Genomic DNA, 19,733 nt, shown 5'->3' with positions numbered 1-19,733 from the left:
GACATAACTTCATTTTGCCTAACCATGCAAATGGCAATTTAGATAGATTTCGTTTGACATAAATTGGTACATGTAAGTCTACAACCTTCAAAATCATTTAGTTTTTGATTATATTTTTTTTTGAAACATTTAGTTTTTGATATTGAAAGAGCTTAACTAGTAGACCAACGCATGGTTGATGTTTAGCGGATATATAATTTTCTTTTGCATACCTGAGATATTAACCCTAGGGAGAAAGAAGAAGATTAAACCAATTACAATTCTCATACGTCATCAACTGCGTCAGGTGCACACAATACTTGTACGGTCTAGTACGAAGCTTAGCATAGCTAATTGGACCGTTTTCAGTATGATAATCACTAAGAGCACCATTATCGCATCACTTTTTGCGTCTCTAAAGGGGTGGGGGGCCCATGTTTTAGAAAAAAACCGTATGCAAAGTGGGCAGAATAAGAGACGTTTGCTGTGTGTGTTTTGAACTGTTCGCGGGCCCCACCGACACGTGGCGGCCCGCGATTGGTTCGAATTTTAATTTTTTTTTTTTTTAAATCAGAAAAAAAGAAAAGTTAAAAAAATAAGAAAATTTTATAGGGTATATGGGATAAAGATGGTCTAACGCTCTAAAATATTACAGGGTGAAAAATAAATAAATATAAGAGAGTAAGTTTTTATAATGCGTCTTTCCTTTTTGACATGCATGGTAGCAACTAATAATGTAACTCAGCCGTCCCGGAGATTTATAAAGAAGAAGCGACGAAATTAGTAATTATTATATTGGATATTGGAACCCAGTAAAATCTTCATTTCGTTAGGTCATAATCCATTTGTACGTTGATTTGAATTTATCAAATAATTAAACAACACTTGCATTACAAAACATGGAACACCACAACTGGACTAGTGTTTGTTTTAAGAGAAGATAAACCCGCATTGTATTATTTTAAAAAATACGGGAAATTGAAAAATGGAAGATCTTAGTAATGATGAGACTAGATGTCGATGATCATGTTTTGTTTTGATCTTTCTTTTTTAATGTTATGATTTTAGACTAAATACATTTAATCTGTAACACTATTCAAAGTTGCTTTCGACAGAGACAAACAAATAGTTTAAAGTGAGAGTTGAAGGTGATGTATGCGCAATTAAAACCTATAGGAAAGTTAATAACCATGTAATTATTAGAAGTTATCAATAACGTCCAAATATTTTGATTCATTTTGTGATATCATGGTTTTGATTACTTTACTTAATATGACACACCACTAGAAAGATATGGTTCAATGTTTCAAAGAACATGCGGTGAACTATTTATTTTACAAATTCACTGGTTTCCTGGATTCAAAGTTTCTATTTAATTATAAATACTTTTGAAAAATAGGTTCATATGAGAAAGATGTAGATACCAAGTCATAGTTTAAATAAGAAGAGTTGGAAAAACAAGAAACAAAATGGGAAGTCACCAAATCATTTTTCCACCTTTTTTGTGTAACATGATCTCAAATCATATAAGTAAAGAGGGACCCCTTTACGTGTACCTAACTATATTGTTTTGTAGCTCTACGTATGAAATTGTATTCATCATCAACTGTTATTTACAATTATAATACAAAGAAATTGACACTTACCCATGACGAACTGGATCAACTGGAAAGGATCCGAGGCACTTGTGTTAGAGATCCCATTTTGAATACGTTTGATAACCTGGGAAGATATTAAATAACCGGTCTTTGCTCCCGATCTTAGGGGGTTTACTCGAACCGTAAGGTGCGGACCACCTCCTGGTAAAAAAGAAGAAGAATATGAAACTTTTAAATTTTTAATTTTTTTTTTGTAAAATTAAATTTTTAATGTTTCTTATTGATTTATAGGTCATCAAACAAGATTGATTAAAATCAAAAAGTTTAATTAATTTTGGGCCATGATCTGATTTGGATTGAGCACTAGCCTCTTTCTTTGACATTTTATGTATATCTAATTTGGATATATGCTTCCTCTTACATTAATTTTATTCTTTTTTTTTTGTGCACATACATTTACTCTATTAAAATAGAGTCATTTTTTTTTATCTACCATACACAAGTCTATGTTAGACCATTCATTACAAATTTAAAACATCCTAAAACTACTCATATATAATATTCTCCTAACAAAAAAATATACATCTAAATAATAACATTTCTAAGAAAAGATAAATATATTGTCATTAGGTAATTATCATTTCACTATTTATCATATTTAATATAAACCATATTTTATATATTTCAGTAACAAATTTTGAAATTAAATAGTATACCCCAATTGTTTTTAAATTATCAAATTAATTTTTTATATAAAACAAAATAAATAATATTTTATTGGTTGTAACATCTTATGTTTGATATTTTTAGTAAAAATAAAAACATTAAACTGAAATATAATATATTAAATAAAATAATATTTTTAAATAAAAAATTAATTTATTCACATAAAAAAATTTCGAAAATAAAAATTTCTAAACAAAGAAGCTAATACTTTTTTTATTAATTCATATAAAACTAATGTTTAAAATTAAACTATTAATATTGATGTTGCATTTTAAATAAATAAACAAAAATACTTCATTAATATATGATTTGTACAATATCATCAAACAAATTTCAACAAATAAAAAATTTCAAAATAAAAATTATATACATAAAATTGATATTAAATATATATCTTTATAATATATTTTATATTTTAAAAGTTAATTTTAAAATATAAATATATCCGCACGGATGTGCGGGTTAATATATGTGCGGGTTAATATCTAGTAAGTAATATTCATAAAGCCTTTTTACGTCATGTTATTTTTTCACAATTGACTCATCAAAGTAGCTTTTCCGTGTGTGAACAGAATATGCGTTCAAATTTATATATAAAAATGATACTAGATTTTGACCCGCGATTTCAAATCGCGGGATTATTTTCTTAAAAAAACTTTAATTTTTGATGTTTTATTTTTTGTTATGTTAATATTTTTATTTTTGGCACATATATAATATAAATTATATTAAATTTTAACCCATTCTAAAGATATACTATGTAAAAAATATATTAAATATTCTCATATTTTTTTAATTTTGGTATATATATGTTTTCGATGCCATGAATATTATAATATTTTATTTTATGTAATTTATATAATGAAAATAAATTATTCTAACCCAATAAATTTTCATGTTTATCAATTATTCCAATTACTTCATTTTTATCGAATTGTATTTCAAAATACTAAATAACCGATTTTATTGAAATATCAATACTATGAAAATAGTAATCATTTTATTTAAATAAAATTTATATGGTTTAATTTCCAACTGATTTTATATTGTAACCTGAAAAGAAAAATTCATGCTATAAAATGAGATATGTTAGTGTAAATAAATCCATAAACGATTTAATGTTAAAAACACCTACCTAATAACAATAATTAATTGCTTATTTATAAACGAACTAAACACTTATTATTTACAAATAATGTAAACAAACTTGTATATGTAAACAAAATTATTTTCAAAAGATTTGTTTCCTTATTAAATGAGTGAAATTAATTAAAAAGATCTTAAAAATAAGCAATGGCATGACAATGTAAATAAATTGAAAACTAATGACAGAATTCTATTAGGGATTTTGATTTAATATTATAGATGTCCGAGCTAGTAGTGAATAATACAGGTTTCATAGCCCATACATGAATATAATTAACTAAGCAATAAACAGTAGGTCTATGTACTTTTTGTATATGAAATATTTTTAAAATCATACAGAACGTATTTAAACTGTAAGGATTTTAAAAAACGTATCATAAGAAAATAAATATAAGTACTGGTAGGTTACCAGTACTCTAGTTCAGAATTTTTAAGATGTATTTGATGTTTATGTATTAATATGAAGCTGAACTTCCGGATACGGAAAAAACATCGGGACGAACCTCGAATAGAGTTTCGGAAATTTTGTCCACCCTTTTCTAGTGCTATTTCTTATGTGCCTTTGCTTAAATATCATTTCTTCTTTTGTATGAACATAAAAAGCAAATTTTGAGGGCTGCATTGGCAGCAGAACAATATAACATCGATTACATAGGGAATATATAGTAGAACGTCACAATATGCTTTCTTTTAGTTAATAATATGAAACTCATATAAGTTATTCATTTTTGCTTAAAATGCTAATTAGAAACATTCTTTACAACGTTAAAAACATTTTGCATGCTGCTGCGAAATGTAATTAAATGCATACAAACAGAAAAAGAAAAATAAATAGTTGGAAACTCGGGGCTGTGTGAATCAAAAGTATGAGTAACTTTCAACTTGGAATTGTCCCACGGTTGCATTGTATTATCAAAATAATATGTCGTTTGTCACAATATAATAATAATTTTTCTATATATAATAATCACTCTAGACGTCTCCATCGCATCTTCCCTTCAAATTAACATTTGGCTTCTTTAGCTCTCATAGAACACCATACCCATCCAACACATTGCCTTCTAATCATTTTACTCGATTGAAGAGGAAAACTTGTAAATTTTAGTTTTATTTTCTCGAGACAGCAACGGAAAAAATGGGAAGAGCACCATGTTGTGAGAAAATGGGGGTAAAGAGAGGACCGTGGACTCCCGAAGAAGATCAAATCTTGATTAACTATATTAATCTCTATGGCCATTCTAACTGGCGAGCCCTTCCCAAACACGCAGGTGATTTTCATTTATTTTGTATATTTATTTTCTATCAATAGTGTTCTTGATCTGTAAGCAATACTCTTCTGGTGTTTTTGGACACTTTGTTTAGGTTTACTTAGATGTGGGAAAAGTTGCAGACTTCGTTGGATCAATTATCTGAGACCAGACATCAAACGTGGCAATTTCACTCCTCAAGACGAACAAACTATCATCAATCTGTATGAAGTATTGGGCAACAGGTTTGTCTTTGTTTGCTTACAGAAGAGTAATTATCAACCTGTTAACGATTCCTTGAAAGAGGGTTACAAAATCAAAAATGTTTATGGGTCGACGATTTTATTTTCCTTTTACTTTTCCCACTTTGCAAATGTTCTTTGGTTAAATTACTCTATAAGTAGACTTTAGTCTAAGCTTTTCATCATCTAGAATTTTATTAAGATTGTAACATAGTCTAAGCTTATAAACGATTTTTGTTATTTGCAATATTTGTAAAATATTTTAGTTTTCACATTGTGGGGGCTAAGGAAGAGATTCATACCCGTGATTTTTTGCTCAGTATCAGAAGATTTAGTTACTTTGTTTTCATAGTATGTGACTGAATAAACCCCAAACAACCTTCAATATTATAACTATTAGACAAAATATGCACCTCGATCGATGCAAAACATATTAGCTTTTGGTTTGTCGTCTTCTTCTATCTCCATGTTTCCGCTTTTAAAAGCAATATTAAAGTACTAAAGTGATAATTGATGAAATCCATACTATATTATATGTAAGACACTTTTCCTAATAGTGTTTAGTTTCGTTTGTTTGTTATTATTTAGATGGTCTGCGATTGCTGCAAAATTGCCAGGACGGACCGACAATGAAATTAAAAATGTTTGGCACACTCATTTGAAGAAAAGACTCAACGAAGACCACAACAATGGCGGAGTCACCAATAACCTTAACGGAACTAACGAGACCGCACATGAAGACAAAGAATCTGTGATTGTCGACACAACTCCTACGCAACAATTTACAACATTAGAGATTTCAAATAATAACAAGGCGGACGATATGATGTCGTACGAGGATATTTCTGCATTGGTTGATGATAGTTTTTGGTCTGACGTTGTATCGGTAGATAATAAGAATAGTAAAGAGAAAATGATAGAGGATTGGGAGGGAATGCTAAATAGCAATAGTAAAATATATAGTTATAATAATTCGAAGTTGTATAATGATGATATGGAGTTTTGGTTTGAGGTTTTCAATAGTAGTCGTAGGATTGAAGAACTTTCGGACATACCCGAGTTCTGATTTTGATTTTGTGTTGTTTTGTCGTTAAGACTTGGAAGAGTCTTTTTGTAAACCAAATTAATATTTCCTCTATATTCGTCGTTGAGATATCTTTCGTTTTTGCAATTTTGTTAATTTGGTTCTTAAAGAAATATTAACCGAAGTCAAACAAACATAGTAATGTGTCGATTTTGTAATAGTCACATACTCACATTCAGTTATTATTTCCATATTAATTCCCTTTACACTTTATATATGTCAAAAGAATTTTAGCTTTAGTGTTAAGGTAATAAGGTAAAACTGTTTGGAAAGATTTTGCATCTAAAATATGTCGAACGTCCAAAATATGCAAAATATTACAGATTACGTATGTGTTAAATGTTTTAGTTGTGTATCTGTTGTAGTTTCATATGCTGTGCAACTTGTATTTTGTATATATTGTTTTCCCACGTACAGTATTTTCATTAGTGGTATCTCAACAATTATTTCAATGAGTATTTCATAACTAAATAAATAAAATAACAAAAAGAGAAAGAAATGATTTTTTTATAAAAAAATACAATAAAATATTTTTAAAACACATATTTTTACAAATAATTTAATTTTTGTTTTATAATTTTTATAACATAACTAAACTAAATATAAGATAGTAATATGTATACTCAAAAGAGTAATTCACCAACGAATTATTTACATGTTTAGCAAAAAAAAATATTTAGGGGTTGATTGGTTGGTGCTGTAATTTTAGATTTTTTGCTTTAGAAAATAGGTTGTGAATGTTTTGTTTTGACTTTAGTTTTTTTGGTTATAGATTTATTTTTAAAGCACTTAATAAAAACAGTAGAAACTTTGATTTTAAGAGCTAACATATTTCAGAAATTATTCATGTACCATAGACACATCGGACAGTCTAGTACACAGTGCCAAACAACAACCGTTTTTTGTCATTTACATGGATGTGTAACATTCGGTTTGATTTACAGAATCAATATGAGTCTGTTTTGAAAAAAAAAAAGTTAACATATATTTCTTTTTCTAACTTTTTTGGTGTAGTTTTATTTTTTTAAACTAAAACATGATTGCTTGATAAAAATGTTTTAGACAAAACATAGATGTCCAAAGCATCTGCGGCCATTGCCAAATTAGCCCTTCACCAAAGAATGTGCTTTTATAACTCATCCAAGGCAGTAAGTTAACTCTTAAATTTTTTTTATAAATGTTAAATAGTTTACAAACGAGTTGACCAAAAAAAGTCCATAAACGAATTTATTAAAATGAATATATTTTATATAGGCCATAAGTCTGAGGATATCCCACACGAAAACATTAACGTACTACACACACTATTCGGTTCGTATAATAAGACATTGGATTGAGACAATACGATTTTTTTTTTTTCCGTCAATTTAAATTAACATTCAACAGGCCGAGGCCCAATATTTTCACCAAATACACAGCTTAAAGCCCACAGAAAAAGCAAAAAATAAAACAAAAGGCCTAGGGCCCAAACAGCTAGAACCTAACCGCCTGCTTGCGACCCAAAACCGAAAGGGGTCGGACACGTGTTCGCATCAACGCGATCTCACCCTGTCCACCGCAACTTGATCGACGCCGCTTCGAAAACGGCGACACTGTAACCGACGATTCACCGGAGCTCGTAATACCGCCGAGCCTCTATAGAAACCAACTCAACGAACTCGTACCGAGTCCCCAGGCACCCTCCCCAAAAGAGCAACACCGCAAATCATCTCACTCCATTCACGCTTGTCTAAAGATCGGATAGTTCAATCGATTAAATCGAGATCTAATCCAGAAAAGTGAAGCCGCGAACCACAGGAGCCAAGAACCAGGAACACAAACCAAACAGACCAACAAACGGGAACAAACCCTACCTTACGACAAGAAACCTAAAGCCGGCGGCGCAAGACTATGGAAGCCTTCACCCCCCGGAAACAGAGCCGGCGATGGCTGAGCTGCGGAAGCCCCTACCTCCCGGAGACTAGGACCGGCGGCGACGGATCTGAATAAGCATCCATCTCCCGGATTGAAACTAAAGACTGACATGCCGACTTCACCATGCCGTGACCCTCCACACGCCCGCGTCGTTACTCCAGCCGGTTATCCACCGTCGCTATCGGAACTTCACGAGATGATAACGACGATTGGGGACTAAGCCAGAGCTCGAACAAGGCGGTCGGGGAAGGCAGACCAGTAGAAGCGGAGGAGGAACATCTTGGCGAAGGACAGAGGGCTCCGGCGACGGCACGCTCGCTCACGCGCCGGCCGTCCGCCGGACCCAGGTTAGATCTACTTTCTCTCTCTTTTCTCTCTCTCTGTTGAACGTCTGAGACAATACGATTTAACAAACTAGAATGATAATTTAAACAAAAATAAATAGAATGATAAAAACGTGAGTAGCTGACAACGAAGCGATAATATTTAACGTTTACGCATCGCACCGAGATTGTTATTTGGAACGATATAAATTTCAACATCATCATCATTGTCTTTTTTATTTATTAAGGTTAGTAGCTACTACTAGTTCACGTTTTAAATCTGGATAAATGCTGACAAAAAAAAAATCTGGATAAGTTTTGATTTTGAAAATTGTGAATGTGCATAGAGCCGGCCTGAAGAAAGACAAATAAAATGTTAAATTTATATTCTCCAAGAACCGCTCTGACCGGGTCTGTCGCGGCTCGGCAGTCTCTTTGGTCAAACCATCGGATGAAATCCGCATGAAGCGGATAAAGAAGTGCACCTAAAGAGTGTGTGAGGAGTCATCTCGAGATTGGTCAATATCTGTCAGAACTTATGTTTTTTTTTACCTAAAGATTGGTGTCTTTCTTGTTGGTACTTAAGACATTTTCACCTTTGTAACTAAAGATACAATTTCTGATGTTAAGAAGGATAAACTCAATCCATTTTAATTGATAAAAAAAATTGGGTATAAATAAGTTGATGTATAATGAGTTTTCTTCATCCAAATTATAACAAAACTAGGTGTTTTGCCCGCGACGCGGGCTTAAACATTTTCATAAATTTTTCAAAAGTTTTTTGTACACTATATTCATTATACTAAAATAAATCTTAAAATAACTCAATATTCTATTTTTAATTATATAATTAAAAAATATTTGATTAATATTTAACTATATAATTTTTTTTTAACTTTTTAGTAAAAGACTTTTTCAGATAACAATATAATATATATATAGATATTATTTTTTTTTTAATTATATTTTTAGTTTTTGGATAACTCAATATTCTGTTTTTAATTATATAATTAATAATTTTATTTGATTAATATTTAGTTATATAATTTATGTTTTTAAATTTTCACTAAAAGACTTTTTTAGATAACAATACAATATATATATAAATTATCTCTTTTTTAAAATTATATTTTCAGATTTTGGATAATTCATACTATTATTAATTTGAATCAATTATCTAATCAAATAAATTAAAATTTTGTTTTATTTTTAATTTATTTATATATTTTATTCATTAAGGGTATAAACGATATTAACCACTCTAACTTTTAACGTGAGAGCTCTTTAACTATATAATTAAAAAAATTTATTTGATTAATATTTAGTTATATAATTTATGTTTTTTAAACTTTTTAGTAAAAGACTTTTTCAGATAACAATACAATATATATAGAGATATTATCTTTTTTAATTATATTTTTAGTTTTTAGATAACTCAATATTCTGTTTTTAATTATATAATTAATAATCTTGTTTGATTAATATTTAGTTATATAATTTATGTTTTAAAATTTTCACTAAAAGACTTTTTTAGATAACAATACAATATATATATATATAAATTATCTCTTTTTTAAAATTATATTTTCAGATTTTGGATAACTCTTACTATTATTAATATTAATCAATTATCTAATCAAATCAACTAAAATTTCGTTTTTATTTTTTAATTTATTTATATGTTTTATTCATTAAGGGTATAAACGATATTAACCACTATAACTTTTAACGTGAGAGCTCGATTCCAAAAATTTACTTCGCAAATAATAGTATAGATTATATACAAAATTTAAACAAGTTAAATATCTGAATCCAAACCATGGTTTTAATTGATAAAATAATTGGGTATAAATAATTGGGTATCTAGAACCAAATCAACAAAAAAAATTCTAATAAAAATATAAACCAAAGTTAACCAAGTTAAATATCTGAATCAAATATGTAGTAAATCAAGTCATTACTCTAAACTATATATTTTATTTTATTTCCTTGATTTTATATATTTCTAACAAAACCACAATTCCACATTTGTTGTCTAAAAAATATATAAACTCATCACGGACATTTGGGTCCTCAAGTCGGATCTTGTTGGGTCCTGTTCCATCCGTTCTTAAATATTTAAACTAGATACTTAAATTTTTTTGGTTTGGGTTTGGGTCAGATCATGTCAAGTCCGTGTAAGTTTGGGTCATCTTTTCTAATACCCATCAAAAACCGAAATTTTTGGGTCTTAATGGTTCTGGGTATTTTAAAAATATTTTTGGGTAAAATTCGTATAACTCGGGTCGGTTCCTCTTATTTTTCGGGTTCAATTTAGGCATATCAAGTCAGTTCTCATCCCATGTATCATGTATGTATAGCTTTGGCGAATCCATTCCATATTATAGAAGAAGCGTGGTTGATGGAGTTGTGGATGACCAATACAGGCGCCAGAATGGTTTGGGGGGGACAAACCTCTCTGGATCGCCTCTACTTATTCCAATCATGTGGAAACTCTCATGACATTGTAATATTTGTAAAATCTTTTTTTCTTTTTTTGTCTTTACTCAGAATAATGGCACTTAATATTTGCAATTGAATAAGCTATATAGGTTTAGTAATCAAATCGTAGTCTCATCTCATGTCTTTGAAAGACTTGAGCTTCTTTTTTTTTCTTTCTTGCTTTTGTGTTTCCCTCAGAATAATGCTATTTCATTTATGCCATTGAGAATGTCTCTGAGAGACTTGTACTTGTACTTGTTTTCTTTCCCTCCGAATAATGGGACACTTGATTTATGCACTTCCTTTATTTGAATCGTTCACATCCAAGAGTATCGAGTCTATCGACCACCAGCACTCTCGTCTGCTTGGTTCCTTGCTTAACCGTTTATGATTTATTTTATTGATGTTACAATGTTCTAAATATTTGTATAAAAAAAAAAACAGACTGGACACTGATGCCCACACTTCAAAGACGGTCGAAAGTGGTCATCTGTTTGCCAAGAAAGTTTAAGCTCCAATTTGAACAAGGAAACAGAGACATTAACTATGAAATCTTCTTTTGAAGAACCACACCCATAAGTGTGAATCGCACACAAAACCATCTCTTGTCTTCATATCTAGTTTGAATCCAGCATACTTGTCTGCATACCTAGTTTCATTTTCCCAGTATACAGCAGTGTTGTATACTGAAGAAAGTGACTTCAATTTCATAACTCGCAAAGGACATTACAACTTTGCTGTTGGAAGCCAAAGGGAAAACTCTTTAACTAATAGAGAAAAAAACTAATTTTAATCAGAATGCACTAAAATTATGAATGAAACAAATATTTGGAGATTCATTGGCTGTATCAGAAACTAAAACAATGTTCTTGTTCATAGCTATCATCATGCTTTATTACTACACAGCAAATTCAACAGCTCTGCTTTCTTCATCTTTGAAATCCCTTTAAGACCCCTTGATTTTGCTATAGCTCTGAGTTCTATCAACTTCAGTGCACTCAAGTCTTCATTTTTCTCAGTTTCTTCCTCGGCATTGACAGACTCATCATCATCATTTGATAATTCATCTACAAGGACATCATGATCTTCATCCTCCTCATCGTAAAATGACTCTGGTTTTAGCTCTGGCTCTGATTCCAGAAGGGCAAGTCCTGGTTCATATTCAGGCTCAGGTTCTACTACTTGATCCTTTTTCTGAGTCCAAGTCACACTGTAACTTGACGCCTCATCAAAAATGGCCTCACTAGAGTAACTGGACTGAGGTTTATGTCTGGGTACAGGCGAATTGCGTCTGAAGCTTGAGGCTGGCCTGGTAAAACGTGTTGCATTATGATCCCTGTTTCGCGAATCAAAATTATTGGAACTGTGAACCTGTCTTTCAGCATCATCATCATCATCATCATCATCTCCTTGTAGCTGCTTTTCAGAATCAAAGTTGCTAACGTTCTTTTTGCTCTGTTCTCCTGAGTGCTTCCTCAGTAACTTAAGAAGAGAGTCCACAGTCTCAGTCTCTTTTCCTCCTTGCCCTTTAGAAGCCTCTTCAGTCTTCTTATCTTCTTTCTTAGCAGCAGCTCGAGCTCGGAGCTGAGCTTGGACTTTCCTGAAAAGATCCACTATCTCTTTCTCTCTTGGTCCAGGTGATGAAGTAGCCTGGAACTTCGGGGAACTGGACAGAGAGAACACAGGACCGTTCTTGGAAGACAGCATTTCAGAGTCTTCAAGACCACCACCACCACCACCGTCTAAACCGTCTCTATCTTCGTTCCGCCTGTTCCTATTACCTCTGAAACCATTCCTATTGTTTCTTGAGAAATCAGGATTGTTTCTCCTATGGCCAGAAGAAGTTGCTCGGCACACAAATGAAATCATCTTAGGGGCATATCGTCCATTCTGGATGTGAACAAGACAGGAAGAGAAAGGTGATACAGCAAGTGCTCTTCTAGACACAACAGAGTTAGAGAACCTCCTGCTGTCTGAAACTCCATAACCTGTGTTTACCAAAAGCCAACAATATACAAAGTAAGGAGAGTATAATCCATTATTTTTACAACAATAAACAAAGCAAACAAATGCAAAGGATCCCAACTTCTAGCATATATCACCAACACATTGATTCATCAGAGAACCCTATAAAGAAACGCAATACTTCTTTACTTCTGAACTGAACTTGATAACAAATGCAATATCACACAGTCATTTCATCGAACAAGTGGTCGACATAAAAAAAAAGCTTATCCAGAAACAAATTTTCAAATTTTAATTCCAAGAACAGAACTTTTCTCCAGAACGATTCTAGTTCCGGTGAAATAAGCATAAACCCACTTACGAAACAAAACTATCCGAGAAAGACGAAGAAGAAGAGCAAAGATATACTTATAACGCAACTTCGACAAAGAGAGAAGTATCTGAACATACCAGGAATGTAATTAGAAGTAAGCTGCAAAGTTCCTGATAAAAGCGCCATGAACAGAGAAAGAGAGAGGTTTAGCTTCTTCTTCCTCTTGCATTTGCTTTTCTGATATCTCTTCCTCGGCGATGTTTACAGCTCTTTTTAGTCTCATGGGCCTCTATTAGTTATTATTTTCTAAATGTGGGCCTTAAAATGAGGATTCAGCCCATATAAAAAAAGTAGTTCATAAACTTTATTTCCTCCTACATCGGCGGTTCTTCAATTGTTGGCATAGAGCAAAGAAACGTACTTTAGGTGTCGAGCTTCGTAGCAAGAGCTTGTGACCCAAGCGGGGGACATTAAGGGGGTGATTGGTTGGGATTTAGCAAGTGACTTTAGCTTTAGTTTTTATCTACAGCTTTAAAATCACCAATCATGCTTTACATTACTTTTTAAAGCTACAACCAAAAAATTAAAGCTACAGCCAAAAAACAAAAAAAACTAGCTGTAAAAGTCTTATTTTCTAAAGCTCCATCTTTTTGGCTGTAGGAAATTTTAAAAGTACAGCTCTTAAAGCTAAATCAAAAAATCCTACAGACAAAATTCTAAAGTAAATTTCTAAAGTTACAACTCAACCAATCACCCCCTAAGATTTGGCTCGCAACATAGTGTCTCTGATTTGTGGTCTACCGGTTGTATTTTCAGCTAGGAATGATTCTGAGCTGACTATAGAAACCAATTATATGACTCTCTTAAGTCTTATCTTTTTTTTGGTTATCTTCAAGATTTTCTATTTGAGAAGTTTTTATTAAATATAATATCAAATATCTATTGATTTTTTTTCGTGATTTTCAATTTTTTGTCGCATTATGAACACCAATTCTCTTTGTTATATTAAAATGGTTTCATTTCAATTTTTATATATATATTGAAGTACATAATCAATATATTGATTTAACCGTAAAAAAGTTGAAAAAACAATTTTCAATAATTATATGGATATCATCTCCAGTGAACATAACCAAAGAGATCACAAGTTGATTAGAATTATTGTTTGGGCGATTGGGAGAAGAAAATCGCCTTCTCCATAACAATTCAACTTAGATTTCAATGCCTTGTACTTTTACGCTGTGTGTAAAAGCAAAGATCTTTTTTATTCCCAAGAATTAAACAACAGATGATAATTTTTTCTTTCCATAGAACGATACCACATATGTGCCACAAGTAACATATTGTTCTGGAACGTGAAATTTTCTGATTCATCATCATCATCATTGTATGGTTTATTCGTTTACTCATATTTCAAACAAATAACGCAATGTAAGCTTTGACACACAAAAAAAAAAAACAAGAAAGTGTCACTCTCTCTCTTTATTGTGCCTTGTGGTTTTTAGCCATCTCGTCCACGTCCAATTCTACTGCCAGGATTGGAGAATCTTGTCCCATCGCAGTGTGACTGTTTTCAAAGCATTTTAAGGGGTAAGTAAACAAACCAGAAAAGCTATAATTAAAATGTTTATTAAGAGACAAGAAAGACTCAAGTGTCTTTGTCACCTGTTTCGAACGGGACCATGATCCACGGCTGTTCTCAGACAATATATAGCTCTTCCAACAATGTCTGCAGTTGAAACTGGACCAAATGTTCGACTATCGTATGCTTCCTGCTCAAAACCCACACCCAAGTCAACACGAATATAGACTGTGCTTTGGTGCTAGCATTGGAGAAAGAGGAAAGTGATGTGATGTAAGTACCTTAGCTTTGATATCCTTGTTTTCAGCAACTACCCAACACTGATCCTTCTCGAGGACAAAAGGTTCCTCCTTTGCATCACCTGATACCATTTCGAATCCTTCTACGGCTGCTAATCTTCTCACCAGATACTTGTCTGAATCGTTTGGGTCCTTTAAGACCACAGCATCTCCAACGAACAGATACCTAAGCACATAAATTCAATTGTAAAGAAGAAACCTTTGTACAAGTGAGACTGTGTATATTGGTAATTAGATGAAGAGCCACAAAGAAAAAAGGTTATGTATGAACGAACATACATTACCTGGTGTTAGCAATTGGTATCTTACGGACAAGAAGCGTGTTCTCGTGTGCAGCCATGGTTGGGGACATCTCTACTCCTTTGCCAGAATGTAAGTAGGTTATCTTCCCATGGAATAGATTCTTGAAGATGATTTGAATGAGTTCTCTGTCACTCAGTTTTTCTCTCCTATGACTCTGAAAATGTAACTTGGAAGAGTTAAAAAAACACACTACATGAAGCATATATTGTATTGTCTTGAGAGTTAAAGTTGTCGGCTTCAGACAAAAGAGGTAAACTTTGGTTTGGATCCATACGAGGCATTCAAGAATCAAAAGTCTCTACCTTTTTCATCAAAAATCATCATATTGATTCAATTAATCCGAATGCAGAGCCAAAGAAATGTTAATTCGTTTAAAAAAAAAAACAATTTCCCAGATTACAAAAATCGGAAGTGAAACGCAGAGAGAGAGAGGAACCTTGAGACTGAGGGTGAGGGAGTATTCGAGCTTGTGTGCCATGTATCTGAACCATGTCGAGATTGAGGCCATCACCGACACTTGGTAAATCAAAACTGAAATGTAAGCGTTTAGAAATATGGCTTCTCCGCCGCAGTGTCGGTTTTCTCGGCCTCGTCGCCGCCGCAGTCGATAGGAGGAGGACGAACAGCAAATAACCCTACGAGGCTGTGACTGCCGTTTTCATAAAAAAAATAAAGTTTTTTGGATGCGTTGAAACGAAATCTGAACCCAAAATATTTTAAAGAATAATTTCAAAATGATCCCCCGGTTTTTTATCTATTGCAGGTATTCGCGCTATGTTTTACTAAATTGTTAATTAGTCCCTAGGAAGTACGATCTGTGCGAGACGGCCCATTAATAAAACCGGTTAGAATCCCTAACGAATTTATGTATTTCATCATTTAGTGCCATGATCTCTATATGATATTTGATACTTGTCGCCTGTCAGAAAAAAAAAGAAAAGAATTTCACTGTTTACTATCCCAACCTGCGTGCTCAAGTGTTGAGATAGAAAAAAAAAACAGATGTTTCACTGTTTCCCTTATAACTTTTGTAAAAATAATTAATTGTCAACGCAGTCTCTGGGCCCAACAAAAAAAAAACCAAACCGGGAGTTCCTGTGATAAAAGTTTTTGAGTTTTGGACATTGCTTGCGTTATCGCTATAATATGACAAAATCTCTCAATCGAGTGAGAAAACAGAATTGGATTTGATCCCTTGTAGGTACGTACGTAGCTTTGAGGTTAATGATCCGTCTCTCGCTCTCTTATCCTAAACATTATTCTTCTCTGTGTTTAGTTTTCACTTTTCAGTTTCTGATTGATTCCAGGTTTTAGTGTTCTTCTTCTTCTTCTTCACGTGGTTTCTTCTTCGTCGCGAATTTCTCTTTTTAACACGTTTTAGGTTGCCAAGTTCACGAAGGTATGCATCTCTTGCTCCAACCTTAACTCTTCCGTATACATGTTCAGTTCTTTTGCTAATTGAAGACCTAGTTGATGATCGTTATGAAACAATGAGCTGTTAGTTTTATGATCTAGATAATAACCTTGAGTTTACGTTTCCTGAATTAAAAAAATTAGTCTCTCTTGAGATTTTGTCACATGGTAACTTTGGTGTTGAACTTTCTATTTCTGGCTGTTACAAATTTCCTGTGATTAAATACAGGAAACATGTGGATACAGAGCGATAGCTTGTTTCTACAGTCACATGATAAAAAATAAAAATAAAGTAGCAGTCTCTCTTGAGCTTATGTCCACATGATCATTGACAAGTTTGAACTTTCTATTTCTGGTGATTAAAGACATGGTTTTGTTTACTTATTAGTGAAATATAGAAACATGTGGATACAGAAAGATAGCTTGTTTCTGTAGCCCACAAAGATCTTTTGTTTAACAAGGAACAAAGCTTCTAAAATGCTCCTAGGATTTGGTGGTAATCGTTCATTTACTGGAAACACCTATGCAGAGAAGGCTTTGCTTACAAGTTGCATTCATTAGCCTTGTTCTCTTCTTCTGAGATAATGTACCAAAGGAATATTTTATAATTCTTACATATACATGCTTCTGTTGTCTTTCAAGCCTGTTTCTCTGCCTAAAGATTTGATGTGGTAAGATCTTTTTTTCTTGTTTTCTCTCTGAATTTTCTTTTCGTTGGAACTCTTTCCTGGGACAGAAAGCAAACAAGAACCAGAGCCGTGCTTAGAGCCTTTTAAAAAAGGCATTCGCCTAGGGCCCCCAAATTTTGTAGAAATTTTAGGGCTCAAATTATTAAAAAAATACTTTTACATGGTAGTTAACATATTCTATTAGTTAGATTTTTATTTTTATTTGAATTTAAATTGGACTTCTGTTTAAAGTAACTAGGTTTGTAATCATTTTTGTTATATTTTAAATAAAACTATAAAGATTCTACTTCTAAAAAACTGTAAATATTTGATCACATTGCTCTTTTTTTATATGCTATGAGTTAGATTTATTTTATATATTTATGAGAATTTGATAAAGAAAATATAATATTTTCAATATATAGTTTATTATTGTTAATTTAAATGCTAAGATTTATATTTTTGACAGCTACCAACATTTCAATCAAAAATTTATATCTTTGTATTTATATTACAAATTCATACTTTTTGTTCATGATTTAAAATTTTATTTTATAAAATTTTGGTGAAGAAAATTTAGAAAACGTTTATGTAATACTTCAAAACTTTTGAGTGTTATATATATATATATATATGTTATTAAAAATATATCATGTAAAATATATTTTTGAACTCGCCTCGGGCCTCCGAAAACCTTCGCACGGCACTGACAAGAACGTTCTTGAATTGAGAGAAAAATGAATTTTAAAGGTATAGCATGGGTTGAAAACGTCTACCAAAGGTTTGAAGCAGTGTGCTTAGAGCTTGAAGATCTTATTGTCCAGGTAAAGTGCTCTATAATTGTATAAGCAATTGTATATCTTTTCTTTTAACTCTTTGCTTTGCTTCTTGATGTGTTTTTTGTAGGACACAGCTAAATACGTTGAGAGCCAAGTTCAAACTGTTGGAAACTCTATGAAGCAATTCTATTCGGATATGGTTCAAGATCTGCTTCCAGATGACTCCGTAGTTTCGGAAAAGCCATTACCTGTTTCTATGTTACATGAATACGCTCCTGTTTGTTCCTTCCAGAAGAAAAGAGAAAGCTTCAGCGGGAAAAACAGAGATGTGAATCAAGAACAAGAGGTAACTGAGGGGGAAAAGAGTGGATGTGAAATGAAATTGCGTGGTCTTGATGCAGACTCGACTATTCCATCAACGGTTCATAATACTCGTCTCATAAATGATGTTGGAACTGTAAAGTCAAGTGATTCTCCTCAAGGTGAAGTAGCAAGACTCAACTCTAAAGAGGAGGATTCGATGCAAACTAGTTCGAGTTCTGTCCCAGAACAGCTTAGTGGAAGATCAGTTGAAGAAAGCTGTATCATTGTGGATAGAGACGAACTGCATTGTGTTTTTCCTGACAAGAAGGAGAATGACAAACACAAACCTTACAAGGTTCTTTGTCTCTTTCACTCCCTTTTCTTTGTTTCTTATTTGCATTTATCACTATGCTGAAATTAACAACACCCTTATGACAAACTGGTCCTACAGAAGATCCGAGACGCTATATTTTCAAGAATGAAGCAAAACAGAGAAAAAGAATACAAGCGACTTGCGCAACAATGCTACGCTGAAGATGTTGTAAATGGTAGAGAATGTGGTGACAATCCGGAACGGATTGAGGAAAACCAATCAGCAGAAGAATCTGAATGGGAGCTTCTATAAAATGTTACACATATAATATAAGTAATTAAGCACCATCTCTTTGTAAATAAAGAATGTACATAAGTAAAACATAAGAAGCAACTTAAAAGCTTCCTCTGGTTTCATAATGAATAAGGCTCTTATCTTTATAAGATTGTTATTAACTTTCTGTGTATGATTTCAAGTACAAATGTTTGTAGGAGGAACTCTCTTTATAATTAAAGAATGTGTAAGCAAACATAAGAAGCATGAACCTAAAAGCTTCCTCTGGTTACATAATCAATAGGGCTCTTATCTACATAAGATGTTTTTAACTTTGTATGATTTTTTTTTTCTTTAGACAAAACTTTGTATGTGATTTCAAGTACACATGTTTGTGGGAGAAATTCTTTCCCATGGTGGTTGTGTAATAATTGTTTGCTTGTTTGGTCTATTTTATATTTCCAATTTGTTCCATAAGAAGGACCACTCCACTTCATTTCCTAAAATTTTATTTTGATGTTTTTTTAATTGTAATCCAAAATGTTTGGGACAATCTCAGCCGTATATCTCCTCAAACAGGAAACTATAGTCACTTTCTTAAATTATTTTGTAAGAGTTCAGAATCCGGCAAGCTCCTAAAAGTATCGTCAGCCTAGACTTGTTGTCCTAATTTATTATTTATGTACATATTGGGTTTCTTGTTTTTTATAGGTTGGCAAGAAACAGAAGCATATTTTTTTTTAATATTTATGAAAACTAATAACTAGGCGGTTGAAGTAATT

At 32.3% G+C, this 19,733-nt stretch overlaps 4 protein-coding genes across 5 annotated transcripts; 2 read left to right on the top strand and 2 right to left on the bottom strand.

Annotated features, from left to right (window-relative positions):
- The first annotated feature begins 2,548 nt into the window (after window positions 1–2,548).
- Window positions 2,549–6,110, top strand: LOC103857358 (transcription factor MYB14). The gene is made up of 3 exons (XM_009134522.2): window positions 2,549–4,717; window positions 4,812–4,941; window positions 5,527–6,110. The coding sequence occupies exons 1-3, from the start codon at window positions 4,585–4,587 to the stop codon at window positions 6,002–6,004; spliced, it is 741 nt and encodes a 246-aa protein (XP_009132770.1). The 5' UTR covers window positions 2,549–4,584; the 3' UTR covers window positions 6,005–6,110.
- Window positions 6,111–11,508: 5,398 nt separating this feature from the next.
- LOC103857360 (rho-N domain-containing protein 1, chloroplastic) lies at window positions 11,509–13,305 on the bottom strand. The gene is made up of 2 exons (XM_009134523.3): window positions 13,156–13,305; window positions 11,509–12,728 (listed from the first exon to the last, which is right to left on the bottom strand). Exons 1-2 carry the CDS (start codon window positions 13,202–13,204, stop codon window positions 11,626–11,628), a joined length of 1,152 nt encoding a protein of 383 aa, XP_009132771.1. The 5' UTR covers window positions 13,205–13,305; the 3' UTR covers window positions 11,509–11,625.
- A 1,056-nt stretch (window positions 13,306–14,361) lies between these two features.
- Window positions 14,362–15,899, bottom strand: LOC103857361. The gene is made up of 5 exons (XM_009134524.3): window positions 15,639–15,899; window positions 15,184–15,356; window positions 14,882–15,065; window positions 14,684–14,790; window positions 14,362–14,585 (listed from the first exon to the last, which is right to left on the bottom strand). Exons 1-5 carry the CDS (start codon window positions 15,708–15,710, stop codon window positions 14,501–14,503), a joined length of 621 nt encoding a protein of 206 aa, XP_009132772.1. The 5' UTR covers window positions 15,711–15,899; the 3' UTR covers window positions 14,362–14,500.
- A 600-nt stretch (window positions 15,900–16,499) lies between these two features.
- Window positions 16,500–19,147, top strand: LOC103857362. Of its 2 annotated transcripts, XM_009134525.3 has the most exons (5): window positions 16,500–16,601; window positions 17,352–17,358; window positions 17,993–18,107; window positions 18,190–18,720; window positions 18,817–19,147. In XM_009134525.3, exons 3-5 carry the CDS (start codon window positions 18,021–18,023, stop codon window positions 18,988–18,990), a joined length of 792 nt encoding a protein of 263 aa, XP_009132773.1. In that variant the 5' UTR covers window positions 16,500–16,601; window positions 17,352–17,358; window positions 17,993–18,020; the 3' UTR covers window positions 18,991–19,147. The 2 variants fall into 2 exon arrangements, with proteins under 2 accessions (XP_009132773.1, XP_018513335.1); XM_018657819.2 differs by lacking the exon at window positions 17,352–17,358 and having other exon boundaries at window positions 16,506–16,601; window positions 18,034–18,107.
- Window positions 19,148–19,733: the final 586 nt, after the last annotated feature.

Source organism: Brassica rapa, chromosome A03 (genome assembly GCF_000309985.2).
Source record: "Brassica rapa cultivar Chiifu-401-42 chromosome A03, CAAS_Brap_v3.01, whole genome shotgun sequence".
Lineage (NCBI taxonomy): Eukaryota > Viridiplantae > Streptophyta > Magnoliopsida > Brassicales > Brassicaceae > Brassica > Brassica rapa.
This window is presented reverse-complemented; position numbering and strand designations above follow the sequence as displayed.